This window comes from Pelodiscus sinensis, chromosome 12 (genome assembly GCF_052426305.1).
Source record: "Pelodiscus sinensis isolate ZL-2025 chromosome 12, ASM5242630v1, whole genome shotgun sequence".
In the NCBI taxonomy this organism is placed as follows: Eukaryota; Metazoa; Chordata; order Testudines; family Trionychidae; genus Pelodiscus; species Pelodiscus sinensis.
The window spans coordinates 48,366,397-48,385,542 of NC_143063.1; the positions used below are offsets into that span (position 1 = coordinate 48,366,397).

The 19,146-nt window shown below is 51.1% G+C and overlaps 2 protein-coding genes across 6 annotated transcripts in view; one reads left to right on the forward strand and one right to left on the reverse strand.

Annotated features, from left to right (window-relative positions):
* Nucleotides 1–13,495, reverse strand: part of GALNS (galactosamine (N-acetyl)-6-sulfatase) — a 79,294-nt gene extending 65,799 nt beyond the window's left edge. Inside the window, exons 1-3 of one of the 5 annotated variants that reach the window (XM_075939868.2) lie at nt 10,732–10,840; nt 10,480–10,565; nt 4,040–4,163 (exon numbers count right to left, since the gene is read on the reverse strand). In XM_075939868.2, the coding sequence (XP_075795983.1) occupies nt 4,040–4,163 (124 nt within the window). In that variant the 5' untranslated portion in view covers nt 10,480–10,565; nt 10,732–10,840. Of the gene's footprint in view, nt 1–4,039; nt 4,164–10,479; nt 10,566–10,731; nt 10,870–13,279 lie in introns of those variants that run through there. The other 4 variants (XR_016350524.1, XM_075939867.2, XM_089781555.1 and 1 more) reach the window with 4 other exon arrangements.
* On the forward strand, nt 13,411–18,462 carry TRAPPC2L (trafficking protein particle complex subunit 2L). The gene is made up of 5 exons (XM_075939872.2): nt 13,411–13,563; nt 14,353–14,525; nt 16,620–16,707; nt 16,869–16,948; nt 18,304–18,462. The coding sequence occupies exons 1-5, from the start codon at nt 13,531–13,533 to the stop codon at nt 18,347–18,349; spliced, it is 420 nt and encodes a 139-aa protein (XP_075795987.1). The 5' UTR covers nt 13,411–13,530; the 3' UTR covers nt 18,350–18,462.
* Nucleotides 18,463–19,146: the final 684 nt, after the last annotated feature.

A 19,146-nucleotide genomic window follows, 5' to 3' on the forward strand; every position in this document is an offset into this window, starting at 1 on the left:
CCCAGGACATCTCACAGTCAGCATCAGCTCCCTATCACTCTGCGTGATTTGGAGAAGACTGATAGCTTCCCTTCCTCCTTCATCTAGGTTGCCCTGTGAGATATTAGCTGATGCCTCTGCTGCTAGCATGGCTTCAGACTCTGGCATGCCCTCCCTCCCTCACGCCTGCAGGCTCCTGTGAGATGGGAAAGTAGCACTCTTCCAGGAAGCCACATGTGGCAGACAAAGAGGAGGGAAGCAATGTAAGCTGCTGCTCTGCCCCACTGGCATACCAGATCCTGTTCCCCTCCACCATCCTGCCCACAGGCTCCTGTGGGATAGGAAAGTAGCACTCTTCCATGTAGTGCAGACAGGAGGAGAAAAGCCATGTGAGCCACTGCCCTGCCCCACTGGCATGACTGCACCCCATGCCCTCCCCTCGCAGGCCCCTTATCATCCCTGCCTCCGAACTGCATGAGTTCAGATGTTCCCCTGAGAACTCTGTGTACCTTCTGTACAGTGGCTGCTTTAAAGCAAAACTTTGGCCTTGCACAGAACACATCTCCCTGGTCTTTACAGAGACCTTCGCTATATGTTAACGCAGTGTTTCCCAAATGGTGTTCCGTGGAACCCCGGGATTCTGCAAAGTGAAAATAAGGATTCCGCAAGAAAATTCCATTACAACAACATTTTATGGATTTAAAAAATTGTTTGTACACATGAAATGTGATTTTTGTTTTTAAATATGTGCAATTAAACTAAATGTTGATCTCATGACCTTTTTAGCATTTGTTATTATTCTATCCTTACTTATTTATGGTCTACTTTTCAAGCTCCATATATAAGACTGTTATTAGGGGCTCCGCAAAATTCTTTTGAGTTTAAAAGGGTTCCATGGCCAAATAAAATTGGGAAACACTGTGTTAACAGATAAGGGTTAGGTTTAACAAAATGCATCTACTATAATATGTGCCCTTGTAACTTTTTATTACATCAGGAGCAGCAGGCAGCTTGCGGCATATTCCCCTGGCTCCAGCAGCTCTCCGGCTGGCACAAATCCGCAGGTGAAAACAGACAAGAGAAGATATGTTTAAGGAGCAAATGGAGTGGAGGAATATGTTCCTGGAGGAGATGTGGATGGAGAGGCAGGAGAGGAAAGAGTGATGAGAACTGTAAACGAAGCAACCTGAGAATATCTTTTTGTCCTTGATGGTTGTGATGGAGCACCTGGAAGAGAGCCTTCCTCCCTGCCCCACACAACAACTTTCCCTCCTCACTCAGTTCTATAGCCTCCAACCCCAGGATATGAGGGGAGGCAGGAGGAGATCAAGATCATACTCAACCTCTAGGGCCTCGGGAAGCAAAAAGCTGTCCTTTTCACAGTTCTGAGCTCCCCTCCCCTTTCGGGTCCCACCATAGACTTCTTTTCTGTCCTTGCTGTCTTCCCTGAATAAAAACACAGGATCTCTGAACAACAGTTGATAGCTTGTATTGAAGGAGTGGGTTGGGAGATTGTAGGTAAACACATCAAATGCAGGGGCATCTCATTGAGAGCAACGTGCATGACTCTCAAAACTGGCCACTCAGAAAGCTTTCTTTCAAAGCCCCTCTGATTGGTGCTGCCCCACGCTGTGCTCTCCTTATCACCCTGCTGTCTGGCTGCTCAAAATCTCTCGTGCCCTGCCTCTGCCCCCACCCTGCCAGATAACTTTCCTCCTCGCTCTCACAAAGATTATGGAGCACAATAGAGGCTGTCACCACAAAGGGAATGTTGGGCTTGCTGTAGGGATGTAAGTGACTAGTCGAGTCACTACTCAACTAGTCACTACTCCCCCCCCTCCCACCGAGGCAGCAGGAGCCAGTACTGGGGGGAGCCAGCTTAAAAGGCAGTTCCCCCCAAGCACCATCTCGGGGGGGGGGGGACGGGGACGACAGAGGCACAGCGGGGAACCAGGCACAAACCAGGACTCAACTTATGCCCCGTCCCAGACGCTGTGCCTCTGCCTCAAATGCAGTAAGAGCCGGGCAGCTCTTACTACATTTAAAAGGCAGAGCCGCAGAAAGGTTAACTCCCAGCCCTGGAGTTAACCCCACTGCAGCTCTGCAGTTTCCTCTCTTAGCAATTAATCGAGTAGTCAACGGAAATCCCATTGACTACTCGATTAGCTGATTAAACGCAATTTAACATCCTTAGTTTGCACAGGTCCAACCTAGTCAGTAGACTCCTAAACCTTTCCTTTAACCACCCAAAAGCACGTTCAACCACCATTCTGCATTTGCTCAGCCTGCAGTTGAACTGCTCCTTACTGTGGTCCAGGCTGCCCACGTATGGTTTCCTGTTCCTTGCTCCCATGGCTCAGGCTGGGTCACCAAAGATCACTATTGGCATTTTCACCTCTGATTTTGATTTTCCAGTCCTGGAAAAAAATTATACCATGCATCTTTCTGAAGAGGCAGGAGTTCCTAAAGATGCACCTTTCCCGACCATCCCATGTCGATGTCGGTGAAACAGCCCTTGTGATCCCCAGCACCATCGAGAAGTATCCCTTGTGGATTAAGTACTCCTTGACACAGTGGTCGAGAGCCAAGATGGGGATGTGTGTTCTGTCTATCGCCCCACTGCAGTTAGGGAAACCCACTGCAGCCAAGCACTCCACTACGGTTATCCCCGTTTCCCAGTCACTACCCTCCGTAGCAGAATGGTACTGAACGCCTTGGTTATAACAATAGCCTCCACTATAGACTTCCCCACACCAAACGGATTCCCAACTGCCTGGTAGCTGCCTGGCATTACAAGCTTCCACGCGGCAATTGCCACGAGCTTCTCCACTGTCAAAGCGGGTCTTATTCAAGTGTTCTTGCTCTTCAGGGTGGAGAAAAGCCATTTGCAAAGTTCCAGGAAAGTGGCCTTGTGCATCTGGAAGTTCTGCAGCCACTGCTGATCGTCCCATAAATGCAGCACTATGCGGTCCCACCAGTCTGCGATTGTCTCACGGCACCAGAACTGACGTTCTATAGCGCCCAGAGGATTACTTGCTGGCTGCATTTCCTCTTCGCTGAATGCAAGGGCTTGCCTGTACAGTGTGCCTGTGGGACCCCGAGACGGAGGAGATTCCTCCTCCTCATCTTCTTCCTGGAGTGCCATGCTTGCGGGCTCAAAATACAGCGCTATTAGGCGCACCAAGGTAAACATCAGCATCACTGTGGTTTGATGCACAATGGGATCCATGAAGGGGGTCCTGTTTGCGCTGCTTCGGAATCTGCGTGGGCAACCAGGGCCAAAAAGGGCACGAAAAAACTGTTTCCCGTTGATCTCACGCAAGGGGGAAGGAAGCAGATGAGTGCATTATGGGACACTGACAACATGAACCCATAATCACCCGCTGCACAGTTTTGGTCCCAGAGTGCACTGGGAGCATAATCCAGAATGTGAAGCAGTGCAGCACCTAGAGGATAGCTACCCACAGTGCATCACTCTCAAAATCAATGGCAGTCTCTCTAGCAGGGAGGTGCTATTTCAAACTAAGCTGAATGCTTGTACAAAGAGAGGACATAGACCTTTGTACAAAATCGGGTGACCAGGCATGGGCCTTAATAGATTTGACTTCATCTTGTAGTGTAGACGGGGCTGCAGTTGCTCAGTCCAAAGGCAATGGAAGTTCTGCCATCAGAGCAAAATCAAGCCCATTGTGTGCTTCCTTCCTGTTGGATTTGTCCAACAAAGAGTTAGGTATCTTTTTGTCTGCCTGCCCCAAAGAGGGAAGAGATGAAAAACTCAGCTGCTGATGCCTGAAGGCTAAAAGGCTAAAACAGAATAAAAAATCCTTTACATGGAATGTTTTGATAACTAAAATGCTCTTTGGTAAGAACAGAAGACTAGTTTTTTCTCAAGAAATAAACAACAAGGAAGCAAAGTGCAAGATCAAAGCTACAAATCCCAACACTGCCTTAAGGGTAATCACTAGTTTGGTTGCTGGTTTAGATAAGATGCTGGCACACATCCTGATCTTCTCAGAAGGTGGCAATTTGACATGGTAATTTCAAGCTGAAGTTTACTTACATGGAGAGCACAGAGGGTTAGCAGTGTAGAAATCTGGGAAAAGCATCCCTTCTGAAGCCATCTGGTCTAAGTTAGGGGTTTCCTTAGAGGGTGCTCCAAACACTCCCAAATCACCCCAGCCCATCTGCAGAAAGTAGATATAAAAAAAGACATAAAAGTAGTTTTAGCTTTCTTTAAACTACTGTATTACCTTTTGCATCACTGTAGCATTTTTATTTTAATAAGCTCTTCTATAGTGCCCATCACCGTAATATCAGAGCACTTCCCATACAAGGTATGAATTTATCCTGACAACCCTGCTATGGAGGTTGGACATTAGGAAAAACTTCCTGCCTGTCAGGGTGGTTAAGCACGGGGATAAATTGCCTAGAGAGGATGTAGACTCTCCATCATTGGAGATATTTAAGAGCAGGTTAGACACCTGTCAGGGATGACCTAGATCAGGCGGTGGGGAACCTACAGCATGGGGGTCGAATCCGGTTCCTGACATGCTTGGTTCCAGCCCCCACGGTTTGGGGTTCCCCCCCACCCAGCACTGGACAACCAGCACTGGGGCGCCAGCCCTGCGGCCCTGTCATGCTCCCCATGGGGTGGGAGGGCCAGCGTCAGCTCCTGCTGCAAGGAGTGGGAGCCCCAAGCTTTGCAGGCCAGAGTCAGGGAAGCCAGGGCCGTACTGGACCTATGGGCTCTGCCTGGCGGGGAGAGAAAGTGGATCCACATGTTGCCACTTCCCTTCCACGTCTCCACGGCGGAGGAAATGGTCGTGCAGCAAAGCGCTGACTGGAGGCTTTCCCCCCACCACTCTGATTAGCTGTAATTGCAGCCAATAGGAGCAGCAGGAGGCAGAGCCTGGGAGCAGTGTGGGACACGGAGCCACGTGCATCCCTGGGGAGCTGAGACTTGTAATCGCTCTTCCCATCACCCAGATCCCATGCACCCAGTCTGCTCTTGCATCCTCTTTCCTCCCAGACCCCGCACCCCTCTTCTGTTCCTGCAACCCCCCTCCGACCCTGAGCCCACTCCTACACTCACTCCTGTACAGACCGTGCACCTTACCTCTCACCCGGTCCTCCTACCCCCAGCCTGCTCCTGCACCCTACCACCTTCCCAGATCTATCAACCCCCAATCCACTCTTGCACCCTCCCACCTACCCAGACCCCACACCCCAAGTCTGCTTCCCAGCAGTCCCTTCCCTGTGACACTAGCCTGGGTCCTCATAGGCGGTGGTGTGTGAGGAGAATGTGGGGAGTGTCTTTCTGCTTCTCAGTCAAGAGTATGTCACTGTGGTTTGTTTGCTTTTTTGCTTCTCACTTTTGTGTGGCCCCTGATTGAAAAGGTTCCCCACACCTGGCCAGATAATGCTTGGTCTTGCCATGAAGGCAGGGGACTGGATTTGATGACTTCTCGAGGTTCCTTCCAGTTCTGGAATTTTATGATTAAAAGATATGCCCAAGATCAGAAAGAAAAAACAGAAAAAACCTCAGATCTCTTCATTTCCAGCACGGTGTCTTGATTATACAACCATCCATTGCAGGTCTGCACTTCCACATACTGGATATATGGCATATGAAACGCAAGCTGATGGTCTAAGTCAAAAAGCATGGTTGCCTAATACCTGAAGACACTGAGGAGTGTATTTTAAAAGTGACTCAGACAAGAAGTGCGTCACTGTCACACCATCTGTTTTGGTCAGTTTGTAGGATGATGGCCTTTACCACAGGGTAGCCACACATTTTTGTCTCAAGCTCCTGTTCAGGGGCCTATTTTGTTCAAAAAAGGAGCACTAGAAAACAACTCATTTGGCTAATTTCAGTACTAAAAAATAAGTCACTCAACCTATAAACTCCTACAAGAGACCCATTTCAGGAGCAATTAGCCACTATGGCTGCCTACAGATTACACTCTGCCTTTAAGTTGCCAGAGTTTTCTTTACTCCAGTCAGATGCCAGGTGGGCAAAGGAAATGCAGAAGACATCATACAGCTAGATCTTGAAAAAGCTTTCAGTGCAGTCCCATCTTAAAGTCTAACACAGACAGAAGGATACAGTTTGGAAAAGAATACTGCAGAATAAATACAAAACTGGCTGATAGGTCACAAGCAGAGAGCAATTAAATGGTAAAACATGAAACTAAGAAGAAGAATTAGAAGGCGTTAGTGTTAAGTTCTGTATTGTTCAATATCTTTACAAGTGATAAGGAAGGAGAAAAGAACAACACATTGATCAAATTCACTGACACAACGGAGGAGGCATAGATACTACAGAAAGATCAGAGAAACAAGCAAAAGTCCAAGAGAAGGGATTATTTTTATTACCACAGCACCCAGAAATTCCAACCAGGGCCTGTGCCCCATTATGCTTGGTGCTGTTCAAAGATACATGGACAGATTATTCCTGTTCCAAAGGGCATTAAATATAGGGAAAAGTCAAATTCACTCAGTAGAAAATAATACTGAAAACAAAATGGGAAACTTATGTGGGCAACAGTAACTGTAAGCTGTACCGTTAGGTGGCCACTCAGAAGAGTTTCAAATGCCAGGCAGCTGATCAACAACTAGTTTTTTTGTTTCTACTAGTGTACACATTTGCTCAGGCCTTGCTGCACATACAAATTATTCCCCACATGGATGGAAAAGATTAGTGGGAACACTGGCGCACAGCTACATCAAGTCATCACAAGGTGGCCAGGTAAGTGATAGGTGGTGTGCCAACTCCCAGCTATGTTCTATTCACACCCTCAATTCACTTTCTGGGACGCTGAACACTACATGCAACACATTCCTGCCAATAACGCATCCAAAGAAATAAATGCAGATCTGTGAAGAGAAGCAAACTTGAGGGGACACTGCCAACATAGAAATCCCATGGAGTAAACATATACATTGATTTAACTATGCTACTGACCCCACCAGATTAGGGATGTAAGCGAACAGTTGACTACCTGATAAGCAAGTGCTTATTGGGTAGTTGACTAGTGACTCAACTAGTCGCTTCCTCCCTGGTCCTTGCTGCCTCTATCAGAGAGAGGCAGCAAGGGGGAGAACATGAGCCGGTGCTGGGGGAAGCTGGCTTAAAAGCTGGTCCTGTCCCCCACCCCCAGCACTGACTCCATAGGGGGCAGCAGGGAAACAGTGCAAACGGGGATTGAAAGAGTCCTGCTTGTGCCAGTCCTACTGCTGCTCCTCTCCCTTTGGAATGTAGAAGAGCTGCCTGATAGCAGGGACTGCTTAGCTCCTGCTGGCGCAGTTCCCGCTGCCTCTCTCCTTTTGAAATGTACAGTAGCCACCCACGGCTCTTGTATATTTCAGAGAGAGAGGGGAAACCAGGTAGCTCTTGTACATTTCAAAGGGAGAGGTGCAGTGGGATAGCAAGTGCCCCCCTTATCAAAATTCCATCCATTACTCGATTAGCTGATTAATTGAAATTTAACATCCCTACACCAGATGGCTAAAGGTAAAGAATTTTAAAACTTTATCTGTGATTGTTTTTCTTTGCATTTTTCTCAGTATGGGAACTGAAAATTAATGAAGTCAGCTTCCTTCTTAGGCTGTGTCTACAATGGCGCAATCTTGTGCAAAAGCGGCCGCTCTTATACAAGAACTTGCTGCCTGTCTACACTGGCCGCGTGTTCTTGCGCAAGTAAACTGACGTTCTAATGTATGAAATCAGGGCTTCTTGCGCCAGAACTCTGACGCTCCCGCTCAGGAATAAGCCCTTTTGCGCAACTGTTCTTGCGCAAGAGGCCAGTGTAGACAGGAAACATGAAGTTCTTGCACAAGAAAGCCCTATGGTTAAAATGGCCATCAAAGCTTTCTTGTGCAAGAGAGCATCTCCACTGCCATGGATGCTCTTGCGCAAAAGCACATACCAGTGTAGACGCTCTCTTCTGGAAGAGCTTTTGCAGAAGAACTCTTCCACAAAAGAGTCTTTGCGTGAGAACGCGCCAGTGTAGACGTAGCCTCTGTGTTTGTTTCATTCTGAAGTTCTCACTTGGGGGAATGTTTAAGTTTTAACCAGTTTCTGAAAGTGTGTTGAACCTGGTTTGTCCTTGTCAACACTTGCAATTGGACTCTGTCCCTGCACTGATTCAACCACACTTATTTTAACACCAATGGATCTTTTTGTAGCCTAGACAGGGCTTTGGGGACAACTCTTTCTAAGCGGAAGCCATTTATTTCAGGAGGGAAAGGGTGGAGTAAGTAGTAATACCCTACAAAATTCAAGGTAGAGATTTGGAACATTTTCCAACAGTGTGATCAGTTACTCAGCGGAATAATTTGCTACAGGCAGTTGCCGAATCACAATCACTAGGGATGTCTATGACTAGAACACTAGAAAAAAAATACGCAAGTGCTTAGCTCTTGACTCCACAAAGACTTACACACATACTTAACTTGATGCATCTGAGTAATCCCATTTGTCTTCAATAAGACTATTCAGGTGTAAATTGGTTTTGTTTTTGTTTGCAAGACATACACTTAGTGGGTGTGTTTGCAGGGCAATAGAAACCCATGGCTGGCCCATACCAGCTGACTCAGACTCACAGGATTACAGGGCTTATTAAAGTATGTTTAACTGTCATGTAGATGTCTGGGCTCAGACTGAAACTGGGGATCTAGGACCATGAGAGATGGGAAGGTCCCACATCGCTGGAGTCTGAATCTCTACATCACAATTAAACAGCCCTGTAACCCAAATCCCACAAGCCCAAGACAGCTGGCATGGACCAGCCATGGGTATTTAATTGCAGTGTAGACGACGGTTCCCTGTAAGGTGCGCACCAAGAATTTCATTCCTGCCCACCCCCTCAGCAGAGCCATGCAGCGGCAGCCCCAGCTGCTCCCGGGGGCAAGGCTGCATGGCAGGTGACTGCTCACCCCAGGAGCAGTTGAGCAGCCACCATGCAGCCTGAATGGCGGCTGCCAGAGCTGGAGCCTGGGCTGCGGTACTAAAAATAGCACTGTGGCCTGGCTCCAGGCCTGGCACACGGGGCTGCCTCCCGCTGTGTGGCTCAGCCCCAGGAGCAGCGACTCTGTGGCGGCTGCAGGGGCCAGGACCATGGTACTAAAAATAGCACTGCGGCCCTGGCTCCAGTCCCAGCACACAGGACAGCCACCCGCCATGTTTCCAGACCCAGCAGATGCAGGTGTCAGGATGGCAGAAAGGGTAGGGGGATAACTAAAAGTAAGGTGGGGTTGAGGAGAGGAAGGGGCTTCTGCTCTGGCCCCCTCCTCTCCCCTCAGCCCGAGAAGAAAGGGGAAGGCACCAAGGGGCAGGATGGAGGAGAGACAAATGCCAGGGGGCCAAGAGGGGACAATGAGGGGAAAGAGTAGGAGGAGCAGGAGTAGGGGGAATAGAAAGGTGTCAGTGGAGGTGGAAAAGGGGAGGGGACAGGGTGATGCTAGGAGAGGAGAGGGCAAGGGGGCAAGAGGAAGGAAGAGGAGAGGGGTTGAAAGGAGGAAAGCACGGGTTAGAGCAAGTCATGTGTGAGGGCGCAGAGGGGCGTGAGGAGAATTGGGGAAGAGGGTGGTGAGGGGGTGGGCACCAGGGAGGAAGAGGGAAAGGAGGATGGGTGTTGGGAGGGCAGGGGCAGTGAGGGAAGGAGGAGGCACCAGGAGGTCACAGGAGGTAAAGGGACGGTGCAAGTGCCAGGGGGATTGTGAGGGTGAAACAGAAGGGCAGACATGAGGAGTGGAGTGGAAAGGAGGAAAGGGCACCAGAGGGCAGAGGAGAGAGGCAGGGCAGGTGGGTAGAGGGAAGTGTTAGGGGAGGGGATGGGGAGGGAGGTTGGGGAGGGGGGGTGGGCACAGTGGGGAGGGGAAGGGCAGGTGCAGGGGTCAGAGAGGATAAGGAGGTGGGGCAAGTCCCAGGAGAGCTATGGGGAGTGAGACAGGCAGGAGTCAGGACTGCAGAGAAGGATGAGGGTTGGAGAGAGCAGCAAGCACCAGGGGAGCAGGTGAGGCGAGGGGAGGATGGGAGACATAGCAGCAGTGGGAAAAAGGGAGAGGTGTATAACTTGGGTGCCACATTGGCACACATCCGAAGAAGCGCACATGACCTCAATATTGGCATACAAGACAAAACTCACTCCACTCATGGATGGAAAATCTTAGAGGGAACACTGGTGTAGAGCAGGGATGTTTATTTGTGTAAACATGTAAATACAGAATTTTTCAGCATTTACATGTGGGCGGAGGTGGGAGCTGGTGCTCTTGGAGATCTAGCTTTCAAGCCCTCTTCCTGCCAGCGCTAGCTCCTGTTTCCCCCCATGCTGCTACCTCTGTAACAGAAGCAGCAGTGTGGGGTGCAGGCTTTTAACTCCCCCAGGCATCCCACTACCCCCAGTGAAACCCCCCAGCCTCCACCACCCCCGGTGCCTGCTCCACAGAGAGGTCCCCCAGCTCTACCACAGCAGATGCCAGCCCCCCAAGGTCACTCACGTCGTCCAAGAGGTCCCCACAAGCACTGGCTCCTGCTTGTCTCCCCCTTTCTCCGCATTGCTGCCTCTGTGGTAGGCAGAAGCAGGCTGTGGAGGGAGGAGGGCGGCTCTGTGTTTACCAGCTCTTGCCGGCACCCCCTCTCCAGGACTGCTGCCTCTGATACAGAGGCAGCAGCGTGGGGAGCGGTTGTATGTAACGATGAAGGTTAACCATGTCATCGGATACATGTTCACATCCCTAGTGTAGACATACCCAGAGTAGACTGATGCAGCAACACTCTAATGCAAACACAGATGTTACAGTTTCACTCAGAGCCCAGGTACTCCTTTCCACCTTTTCACAGATCTGGAAAGGGCTTGAAAGAGAGTATCACAGCATTCAAAATTTCAGAGTACCAGTGAAGATTTTTAATCTGAGAAAGAAACAAATAGTATCGAGCAATTTCATTCGAATAGTTAACCCAAATTCCAAGAACATTCTCAAAACACTGCTACTAAACAAATACCATTGTACACAATGTTTAATATTTATCACCCTGACACTGTTCTAAGGGTGAATAATGATCTGATTATGCATGCTTCAGGGGGTAGCCAAGTTAGTCTGTACATGTTATTCCATGTGAATGGAACCCTGTGCTTACGTGAAGACCTGTTGACTTCAGTGATGTTGGTTCAATGATGTAGCCACAGGGAGTAGCTTACAAACTTGGAAAACCAATCTTTAAACACCACCAAATCTTGGCCTTTGCACATAGGGAGGCTCAAGTCCAGACACAAGCTAGAACTCCTAATGTTTTAAATCTTTAAAGTTCTTGTTTATTTGCAAAGCAGCGATGGAATATCTGGAGTGAAGGTAGTCCCTGCCCTGAGGTGCTTACAGTCTGAATGCAACCAGGGAAAGCGATGAAGTCTGAACACAGGAGCACTGCCCTTGCAAAACTTCATCCCATTACTCTACCAAGACTCTACAAGCAGCCAGGTGATGGGCCCCCGGCCTCCACCAGCCCCAGTGACCCCCCCACCTGCCTCCACCAATCCCAGTGACACCCCCCCGCCTGCCTCCACCAGCTCCGGTGACCCCCCCCGCCTGCCTCCACCAATCCCAGTGACACCCCCCCGCCTGCCTCCACCAGCCCCGGTGACCCCCCCGCCTGCCTCCACCAATCCCAGTGACACCCCCCCGCCTGCCTCCACCAGCCCCAGTGACACCCCCCACCGGCCTCCACCAGCCCCGGTGACCCCCCCGCCTGCCTCCACCAATCCCAGTGACACCCCCCCCCCCGGCCTCCACCAGCCCCGGTGACCCCCCCGCCTGCCTCCACCAATCCCAGTGACACCCCCCCACCGGCCTCCACCAGCCCCAGTGACACCCCCCCCACCGGCCTCCACCAGCCCCGGTGACCCCCCCGCCTGCCTCCACCAATCCCAGTGACACCCCGCCCCCGGCCTCCACCAGCCCCGGTGACCCCCCCGCCTGCCTCCACCAATCCCAGTGACACCCCTCCACCGGCCTCCACCAGCCCCGGTGACCCCCCCGCCTGCCTCCACCAGCCCCAGTGACACCCCCCCGCCTGCTTCCACCAGCTCCGGTGACCCCCCCCCGCCTGCCCCCACCAGCCCTGGTGACCCCCCCCGCCTGCCCCCACCAGCCCCGGTGACCCCCCCGCCTGCCTCCACCAATCCCAGTGACACCCCCCCGCCTGCCTCCACCAATCCCAGTGACACCCCCCCCGCCTGCCTCCACCGGCCCCAGTGACACCCCCCCGCCTGCCTCCACCGGCCCCAGTGACACCCCCCCGCCTGCCCCCACCGGCCCCAGTGACCCCCCCGCCTGCCCCCACCGGCCCCAGTGACCCCCCCCGCCTGCCCCCACCGGCCCCAGTGACCCCCCCCCGGCCCCCCCCCCCCCGCCTGCCCCCACCGGCCCCAGTGACCCCCCCCCCCGCCTGCCCCGGTGACCCCCCCGCCTGCCCCCACCGGCCCCGGTGACCCCCCCCCGCCTGCCCCCAACGGCCCCGGTGACCCCCCCGCCTGCCCCCACCGGCCCCAGTGACCCCCCCCGCCTGCCCCCACCGGCCCCGGTGACCCCCCCCGCCTGCCCCCACCAATCCCAGTGACACCCCTCCACCGGCCTCCACCAGCCCCGGTGACCCCCCCGCCTGCCTCCACCAGCCCCAGTGACACCCCCCCGCCTGCTTCCACCAGCTCCGGTGACCCCCCCCCGCCTGCCCCCACCAGCCCTGGTGACCCCCCCCGCCTGCCCCCACCAGCCCCGGTGACCCCCCCGCCTGCCTCCACCAATCCCAGTGACACCCCCCCCGCCTGCCTCCACCAATCCCAGTGACACCCCCCCCGCCTGCCTCCACCGGCCCCAGTGACACCCCCCCGCCTGCCCCCACCGGCCCCAGTGACCCCCCCGCCTGCCCCCACCGGCCCCAGTGACCCCCCCGCCTGCCCCCAACGGCCCCGTGACCCCCCCCCCGCCTGCCCCCACCGGCCCCAGTGACCCCCCCCCGCCTGCCCCGGTGACCCCCCCGCCTGCCCCCACCGGCCCCGGTGACCCCCCCCCCGCCTGCCCCCAACGGCCCCGGTGACCCCCCCGCCTGCCCCCACCGGCCCCAGTGACCCCCCCCGCCTGCCCCCACCGGCCCCGGTGACCCCCCCCGCCTGCCCCCACCGGCCCCAGTGACCCCCCCGCCTGCCCCCACCGGCCCCGGTGACCCCCCCGCCTGCCCCCACCGGCCCCGGTGACCCCCCCCGCCTGCCCCCACCGGCCCCAGTGACCCCCCCCCGCCACTCACGTCGTCCATGAGCAGCAGCAGGATGTTGGGGGCCCCGCTGCGCTCGGCGCCGCGCGCGCTCAGGGCCCAGCACAGGCAGAGGGGCAGCAGCAGGCGTCTCTCCATGGCAACCAGCGCCCCCGCCCCTCCGCCTCCTGCTCGCGCGCGGAGCGGGACCGGGTCACGTGAGCCCCGCGCACCGGAGAGTCACATGACCCGAGTCCCGCGTGGCGGGGCAGATCACGTGATAGGGGAGGGTGCCGGTGTCCAAGATGGCGGTGTGCATCGCAGTGATCGCCAAGGAGGTGGGGGCGGGGCGCGCTGCGGGGGAGGGAGCAGTAAGAAAGGGGGTCCTTGGGGCTGGTCGTGGGGGGCAGGAGCGGTGGGGGTGGGGGTGGGGGTTGGGCTGGGGGAGGGGGCAGGAGCGGTGGGGGTGGGGGTTGGGCTGGGGTGGGATGGGGGAGGGGGCAGGAGCGGTAGGGGTGGGGGCTGGGCTGGGGGCAGGAGCGGTGGGGGGGGGGGTTGGGGGAGGGGGCAGGAGCGGTGGGGGTGGGGGGTGGGGGCTGGGCTGGGGGAGGGGGCAGGAGCGGTAGGGGTGGGGGCTGGGCTGGGGGAGGGGGCAGGAGCGGTGGGGGTGGGGGGGGCTGGGTGAAGGGAGCTGAGGGGCTTGTTTTGCAAACAGCATAAGGGGTTGGTAGAACAGGGGTTGGGAAGCCCCAGGTTTTGATTGCTCTGGGAGAGCCCTTTAGGGACTTTCTTCCAGAAGTACAAATGCTGATGATCAAATGAGCTGTGGACAATCTCTGGGGGGGGACACACTCATTACCTTTGTGTTAAGAGGAAATGTAAACCTAGCTCTAGTCCTTCTCTGCAGACTGTGTTAAGATCTGCTGTTTAAATACAAGTTGTGATGTACAAGTGTAGTCCAGTGGATTTCTACAATACCTTTAAATAGAATTTGTGGGTTTAAAATAGCTAGTTTTTAAATAACAATAGTGGCTTACATACTCAGAGCACTACAGGTACATTCCAGTATCTATTAGGGCACGGAATAGAGAGCCTGAGTTAACACAATTTGTCGTCATCCTTTCTAGAACTATCCTCTGTACATCCGAAGCATCCCAACAGAAAATGAACTGAAGTTCCATTACACAGTGCACACATCACTTGATGTTGTGGATGAAAAGATCTCTGCCATGGGGAAGGCTCTTGTGGATCAGAGAGAGCTCTACCTCGGTCTTCTGTACCCAACTGAAGACTACAAAGTGTATCTTTAATGTCTGCCAGGTGTGCACAAAAGGACATTTTTCCTACAATCTGTCTTTCAGGCAAAACTCCCAGTTATTTCAGTAAGCAACGAATGTAGGATTAGGTTTTAAATGGATCTCTCTTCCCAGTTCTAAAATTTACTCGTGTTCTCATTTCATACTGCAGCTCCAAATTCTATGTTGTGAGAGAACCACCAAGTGCAGTTTGATTTTTAATAGTCAGGGGTGCTGTGGATTTGCATACATACATCTCAGAGATTTTGGTACTTTCATTTGACCAAAACAACCTGAGAATGTGTGTACTTAAGGGTTGTTGTCAATTTAAGTTTTGTGAAAAACAGTATTTTGGAAACTTAAGACTAACTAGTAGAAATGTTTCCTCCATTAGGGGAAAAGCCCAATGAAAAACATTGCTTTTTAAACTGTTTGAAACACAAGCAGAACCTCAAAGTGGAACATATACATGGAAAAGTCATCCCTTTTGCTGGCAGTTATACAAGGAATGTATAGTGGACCCTCAGAGTTGTGAGCACCTTGGGAGGTAACAGTTGTTCTCTCTGACGTTTACAATCCTCACTTTGTCAAATCTTTTTTAACTTTAGATTTTATTAGTAGTTTACACTTAACACAGTATGGTAGTGCATTTGCTTTTTTTCCTCTCCAGTCTCTGCTGCTCGTGATTGCATACTTCTGGTTCCAAATGAGGTGTTTTGTTGACTGATCAGTTTATAACCCTGGTGTTGGTAATTCTGAGGATCTACTGTAATTAGCCAATGGCTGTTGCAAAAGGTGAAAATCATACAGGTTAGAACCTTGGCTGGCTGGTGTGAATCAGTAAGTTCCAATGACTTCAGTGGAATATGCTGATACACAGCAGCTGAGCATCAATCTAGTCTCGCATTTTAATTTTTTTAAGAAATCTTAAATATTGTTTATACCAATAGTGATCATTAAGCGGGGATTGGCATTGAATAGTCAGCATCCATACAGGTGAGCAATGTACATATGAGTTTATATATTCTTAGCTTGGCCCTAGTCCTGCAAGCTGCACTGCACAGGTCACCACTACTTTTTTGAAGATACATTGAAGTCAGTGTGGCAACATGCATTAGTCTGTTCACACAGAGCAATTAGTTCGGGGTGGGCAATAATTTTTGCAGGGAGGCTACTTAATGAATTTTGATACATGGTCATGGCCCAGCTCCATTCACTCCTTCTCCCCCCCTCCCCCAAAGGGGCAGGGCCTAGGCAGAAGTGGTAGGACTGGGGACTAACTTTCCCCCAGAGTTGCTTAAAAGAAGCACCCGGGATCTTTTTCAGGGGCATAAGGCAGCATGTCACATGTACTGAACATACATAGATCAATCAATATTTATCATATGCATATGATACATTACACTCATGCATACACACACCCGACCGTCTTGTTGTTACCAAAAGTTGCTCCCCCTAACTGCACTGACCAGGTGAGTTAGATGGGGGAGGGGTGGAGCTGGGCTTCTGCAGATCCGGATCGATGCTCCCATGTTGACAAGAGGAAAACCCGGGGTCCCTCTGCAAGATGCCTCCTATTTATCCCTCTCATGCAGCCAATTAGTCATCACCTTGCCTTTCTTAATGCTGCTTCAAAGAGTTCTTCCAAGGGCAGGCACTTGCTGCTTGACTCCCAAGGCATCTGTATGTCCAATTGTCTTAAAGAGCTCACTTAACAGGTATTGTCTTGGATCTGGCTCCCAGACCTTCTCCACCCTTTTAACTGTTGCTGGAGGTGCTCACCTTTCATTCTCCATTCACACCTCATTCATTTCAACAGGACAATCAAGGAAAGGGGAGAGCTCAAAAGACATTTTTTTTTCTTACAAGGAAAGTTTCTCAATGCAAAGTTATAGGAGAAATGTTAGAGATTCTATAAGAACACTTAAAGATATATCTAAAAGGACAAGATCTTAATACAAAGTTATATGAGTGATAATATTACAGGGATTTCTCCACAGTTGTCAGGCTGGAGGCTTTTGACAGTACTTAAGCTTATTTGAGTTGTTTTTCCAGGCACTTGGTGTCAAAAACCTCACGTTCCTTAACCAGCTGCCCAGATATGGCTATGTGACAAACTCCAAGGTGAAGTTTGTTATGGTGGTAGATTCTTCAAACACAGCACTACGAGACAACGAGATCCGCAGCGTAAGTTCAGGAAATCAGACTGCAACTTCCCAGATCAGTATTTTTTGCTCCTACTTATTCATAAAATGCTGAGACATGCCCTCCCTCCCAAAAAAAAAACCCTCACCCCCAACAGTAATTTTCTAGGTCTTAATTAAAAGCAAGCCGTGATCCTTTTTCAGATGTTCCGCAAGCTGCATAATTCATACACAGATGTAATGTGCAACCCCTTTTATAACCCTGGGGACTGCATTAATTCCAGGTGAGTGAGTTGCTTCCACTAATCCTTTTGATTTTGTTGCCTTTTCAGGACATGCAGAGTTCTTAGGATTTAGCTCTTAAGAAAGTAACTTCTGTGGGGATCAGTTTAAAGCTGGGAGCTGTAAACTCCTCTCTAAAAACACACAGCTGTATTCTCTCTGGACTATGGCCAAACAACGGAAAATGTAACAACTGCACTGTTCGCATTAGAGGATACATTTAACTGTCTCCCACAGACCTCACACTTACTGCCAGTGCCATGAACTGATACAGCGACGAGGAGTCCTGTAGCACCTTATAGACAAACTGAAGATTCAGTTAGTCTATAAGGTGCCACAGGACTCCTCGTCGCTCTTGCAGATTCAGACTAACACGGCTACCCCTCTGGAACTGATACAGAAACCTGAGATTACTTTAAAAAAATGTTACCTATAGAGCTCACTTACATTTTTCTTTTTGAGTACTTCATCAACAGCCTTGTCCACTGGACCCCTCTACATAGGCTGTAGCTTTCCAAAATTCAGCCTCTGGAGAGAAGTAAGGATTAGGAAACTGTTTCTAAATGCATAGTTCTCAAAATAGTTGACAGCGTAGGACCTATCACTTCATATTCAGTATCTTTTTGCGGAACCTATGAGTGTGCCCCCACTCCATGAGAAAAAAAGAGTCTATATTTCTGCCACTGAAATGGCTGATCTTCAGACAGGCTGCGTCTAGACTGGCATGATTTTCCGCAAATGCTTTTAACGGAAAAGTTTTCCGTTAAAAGCATTTGCAGAAAAGAGCGTCTAGATTGGCATGGACGCTTTTCCGCAAAAGCACTTTTTGTGGAAAAGCGTCCGTGCCAATCTACACACAGTTTTGTGCAAGAAAACCCCAATTGCCATTTTCGCCATCGGGGCTTTTTTGCGCAAAACAATGCCGCGTTGTCTACACTGGCCCTCTTGCGCAAAAGCATTTGCGCAAGAGGGCTTTTGCCTGAACGGGAGCAGCATAGCATTTCCGCAAGAAGCACTGATTTCAGACCGTAGGAAGTCAGTGTTCTTGTGGAAATTCAAGCGGCCAGTGTAGACAGCTGGCAAGTTTTTCCGCAAAAGGAAAAACTTGCCAGTCTAGACGCAACCACAGAGAAAAAGAACCAGGACTACTTTAGCTTTATTAGAAGGAAAGTAATTGTGAAATTCAGCACCTCAGTGGAAAGGAATGAACTATTTATATTCAAGCCTGTGGGAAGTTAACTTCTATTTAAGTGTTTTTTGATGGACTGTCTTGCCTACTAACTGAAGAGCTTCTTTGTACAAGGATCCCATTGGGTGGACTGTCTGTCTTTAATATTTTGTGCTCTATCTTCTGTAGGGCCTTCGACAGTATGGTGACTTCCATGATGATGCAGGTGTGCTGAAGCTCCAGTCATTTGCGTATTCTCTAGTGTACAGAAGTGTGTATATGAAGCTGTGTGTATATACTGTCTTGGAACTCGGTCGGTGTAAAATAAACCTATTGCTGTGGGATCTACAGTGACTTGTAGTCTTGGGGCAAGCTACACCTGGGACAGTGGTAAGACTTGCCCAGCAGAATATAGGCTGTGCCATTAGCAAGTAGTCAAAAGCAGAGAAGGGTGTCTGCCCGCTAAATAAAGACAACAGTAGGGAGCTATTGATCGCTGTCTGATCTTAGCAAGCAGCTCTGAGCCTTACTAACTTGCCCAAAATGCACACTGAGTTGAGCAGATGCCATTGTGTGTTTGGCCTGCAAATTTGAGTCTCTTCTGCCAAAATCTGTCCCTAACTTATGCTTGAAATAGCAGCGCTGGCTATGGTTATGATCAGAGAACAGCAGCCAGCTCGACTTTTAAGCAAAGTTGACATCTTGTGCAGGCGGCAAACAGCAACCGTAGGTTGACCCCGCTCTGGTGAGAGCTGAAATGAACCGGTTTACTGTGCTGAGCGGGCAGGGGCTACCCCTTCTTCCTGTAGCATTGGGCAGAAGTGGTGCTGTGTAAGGTTATTAACTCTAGGCTTAAGCGATGCTATTCAGGCAGAACCTGGACTAGGCTTTTCTGCTCAGTGCTGCTCCCTGTACTACAGCCAGAACATGCTGTTCTTTCCTGATCGTGTTTTACAGTAAGTGAAGGCTGGCTCCCTAGCTATGTTTCCTCACTGTGATAGCTTGCAGAGCAGTTGAAAAGAGGTACATACT